This window comes from Salvia splendens, chromosome 12 (genome assembly GCF_004379255.2).
Source record: "Salvia splendens isolate huo1 chromosome 12, SspV2, whole genome shotgun sequence".
In the NCBI taxonomy this organism is placed as follows: domain Eukaryota; kingdom Viridiplantae; phylum Streptophyta; class Magnoliopsida; order Lamiales; family Lamiaceae; genus Salvia; species Salvia splendens.
The window spans coordinates 3,077,125-3,080,290 of record NC_056043.1 but is presented as its reverse complement, the minus strand read 5'-3'; the positions used below and the strand labels follow the sequence as shown (position 1 = coordinate 3,080,290).

The 3,166-nt window shown below is 37.2% G+C and overlaps 1 protein-coding gene across 1 annotated transcript; it reads left to right on the top strand.

Moving 5' to 3' along the window:
• Positions 1-1,023: 1,023 nt before the first annotated feature.
• LOC121758543 (gibberellin 2-beta-dioxygenase-like) lies at positions 1,024-2,868 on the top strand. Its single transcript, XM_042153926.1, has 2 exons — positions 1,024-1,451; positions 2,004-2,868. Exons 1-2 carry the CDS (start codon positions 1,045-1,047, stop codon positions 2,602-2,604), a joined length of 1,008 nt encoding a protein of 335 aa, XP_042009860.1. The 5' UTR covers positions 1,024-1,044; the 3' UTR covers positions 2,605-2,868.
• Positions 2,869-3,166: the final 298 nt, after the last annotated feature.

Below are 3,166 nucleotides of genomic sequence, written 5' to 3'. Positions count from 1 at the left end.
TCCTAAAATCTCATACCGTCCCACAAGTGTGACATATTTTGTGGGATGATAGAAATACTAGTACTGATGATTACTTAGCACTAAGAGTTACAAGAACGGTTAATGCCTGATTTTGCAATTTCAATAAGTCAATAACAATAACTTTATTTACTTTTATATGTAATCATATAGTATTACACTAAATTATTTCAGATTTTATCACAAATTAATACTTCCCCGTCCCAGAAAATGGATATTCTTTCCTTTTTGGTTCAATTCCATAAAAATAGTTAACTTTTGTTTTTGGTAACATTTTTCTATCTAATATCGTGAGGTGAGTCTAAATATTACTAGTATTTACTAATAATACTCTAAACAATTTTCTTTCTATCTCTCATATTTTACTCAGTACTTATACATTAAAATACGTATAATCTCAAATATATCTATTTTTATGAGACAAGAAAAGTATAAAATTTTAGAACAGGCGTTCTACTATTTTTTTTTTCAAAATTTTCAGTTACTTTCCTTCACAGTTTTCTAAATCTGCATTGAATCAAAATGAAATACGAATAATAGACCGATTTGGTATTAATATGAAATGGTGAAAAACTTATTTATGGCCCCCATATTTTGTTATAAAAAGATTCTATGAGTGTTTGCTTTTCTTTCCTATATCGAATACTACCCCGTCCCAGTCAAGATCTCTATTTTTCTTTTTTAGTTTGTTCCATTCAAGATGATCATTTTTTATATTTATAAATAAATCCATCTATCCCCTCTCTCCATTAAAATATTCAACTACATTTTTCTCTTTATTTACTTTATCTAACAACTTTTATTAAAATTTGTATCGCTAAAGAACGTAGATATTGGACAATCTTGAATGGAAGTGAGGAAGTAATAATAGTACTATGCAGACATAGGCATATGTCAGCCTCTCTATAGTTGCTAACTGCCCCCTTCTCTTCATGCATCGCCCTTCCATCCCCTTTATAAACCATAACCCCTCTCTCAATCTATATTCTATAACACACACTCTCTCTCTCAAACTCATTATCGATCATGGTGGTTTTATCTCAGCCGATCGTTGATGGCTATCTCACCCACATCAAAACATGCAAGGCGGCGGCGGCCAACCCCCTCGCCATCCCCGTCGTCGACCTGTCTCACTCCGGCGCCAAAACCCTCATCGTTGAAGCCTGCAAAGAGCTGGGCTTCTTCAAAGTGGTCAACCACAGAATCTCCATGGATTTCGTCACCCAATTGGAATCCGAAGCCATGAAATTCTTCAAATTGCCGCCGCCGGAGAAGGCCAAATCCGGCCCCCCAAACCCCTTCGGTTACGGCAGCAAGGTCATCGGCCCCAACGGCGACGTCGGCTGGGTCGAGTACCTCCTCTTCTCCACCAACCCCGACCTCGCCTCCCGCAACCCTAGCTCCGCCGCCACCGGAATCTCGGAGACGCTATGGTAATCAATTTTATTATTTGCCGATAATGTTTTTGTTGTTTTATTCAAATGGTATAAATTCAGAAAAATAAGTATTTTATTTTATCATTATTTTAATTTTGTGTATTATTTATATTTTAATATAATCCAACTTTTTCTCAATTTTCTCATTAAAGACAAAATGAAGTTTTGTGTTGATGCTTGAACAACGTCATTTCTATAAAATACTTTCTTAGTTCCAGAAAATTTGTCATATATTACCATTTTCATTTACCCCATAAAATTTATCACATTTTATTTTTTTATCATTTTTAATATAGAATTTTTTTAAGATATTAAATTTCACATTCCACTAATTCATTCTTAATTAAATTTTATTAGTACAATACTATATGAAAATAGGTTTCTGAATTCCACTTATTTTTTTCGATTCATTTTATGTGGAGTACTTTTTATAGAACTTAATCAAAATGCGATAAATTTTACATTTCAATGAGTCGTTTTTTTTTTAAAATTAAATAAAATAATGTCATTTTGAGCATAAATTAATTAATAAACTCAAAAAAATTGCAGGAAAATGGCGAATGAGTATGTATCCGCGGTTCGAGAAATGGCGTGCGAGGTTCTCGAAATGATCGCGGACGAACTAGAGATCCCAACCAGGGAAGCCCTGAGCCGCCTAATCCGCAATCAGAAGAGCGACTCGTGCTTCCGGATCAACCACTACCCGGCCCGTCCGAACCTGCAGGCTCTGACGGGCCGGAGCCTGATCGGGTTCGGCGAGCACACCGACCCGCAGATAATCTCCGTGCTGCGGTCCAACGACGCCTCTGGCCTCCAAATCAGCGGCGGGGGCGGGACCAGGTGGGTGGCGGTCCCGCCCGACCGCGCCGCGTTCTTCTTCATCGTGGGCGACTCGCTGCAGGTGATGACGAACGGAAGGCTGCGGAGCGTGAAGCACAGGGTGGTGGCGGAGAGCGTGAGGGCGCGCGTGTCGATGATATACTTCGGTGGGGCCCCGCTGACGGAGAAGATAACGGCGTTAGAAGGGGTGATGGAGGAAGGGGAGGAGAGTTTGTATAGGGAGTTTACGTGGTGTGAATACAAGGAGTCAACCTATAAGAGTAGGTTGGGTGATGATAGGTTGAGCCTTTTTCACAAGTCTGCACAATAGATTCGCTCTTTCTGTTGAATTTTTTATTTCTATTTCTATTTTTAGTTTTTTTTTAAGTAGTAGTGCAATAGTTGCTTTGGTGGAGTAGTGGAATATATATAAATATATATATTGTGTGTGTTTTTGTATGTATATGTGTGTGGTCAAAACCTTGGAATCCCAACTATGGTTGACTTGAGGAAATAGGAGAAAAGGAATTTAGGATAGTTTTTTTTTTTGGATTTTGTAATATTTCTATTTCTTCAACTTGCTTCTCGTTTTGTGTTTATAATACTCCCTCAGTCCTATCTTACTTTGGCAAGTGTTCAGGAAGAATGATAATGAATGACTAAGGTTGATAGAAACCAAATTAAGTAAGAGAATAAAACAGATACAATTTGAGCTGAGACGAGACGGAGGGAGTAACAACTATATTTACTATCTGTTCATGTTATCATTTTTCAATTTTTAGAAGTTATTAGATAATTGAGTCATTTCTATATTTGGTAGAAAATAATTACTTTATTCTCTCATCATCTTCTCTATTCACCATCCATTTAACACACTATTTTCAAACTCTGTG

What these genes read in the sequence shown, in the direction of transcription:
- LOC121758543 (XM_042153926.1), top strand. Translation starts at nt 1,045, where the DNA reads ATGGTGGTTTTATCTCAGCCGATCGTTGATGGCTATCTCACCCACATC. An exon ending in GGAATCTCGGAGACGCTATG is followed by an intron (nt 1,452 to 2,003) that starts GTAATCAATTTT and finishes AAAAAATTGCAG; the next exon opens with GAAAATGGCGAATGAGTATG.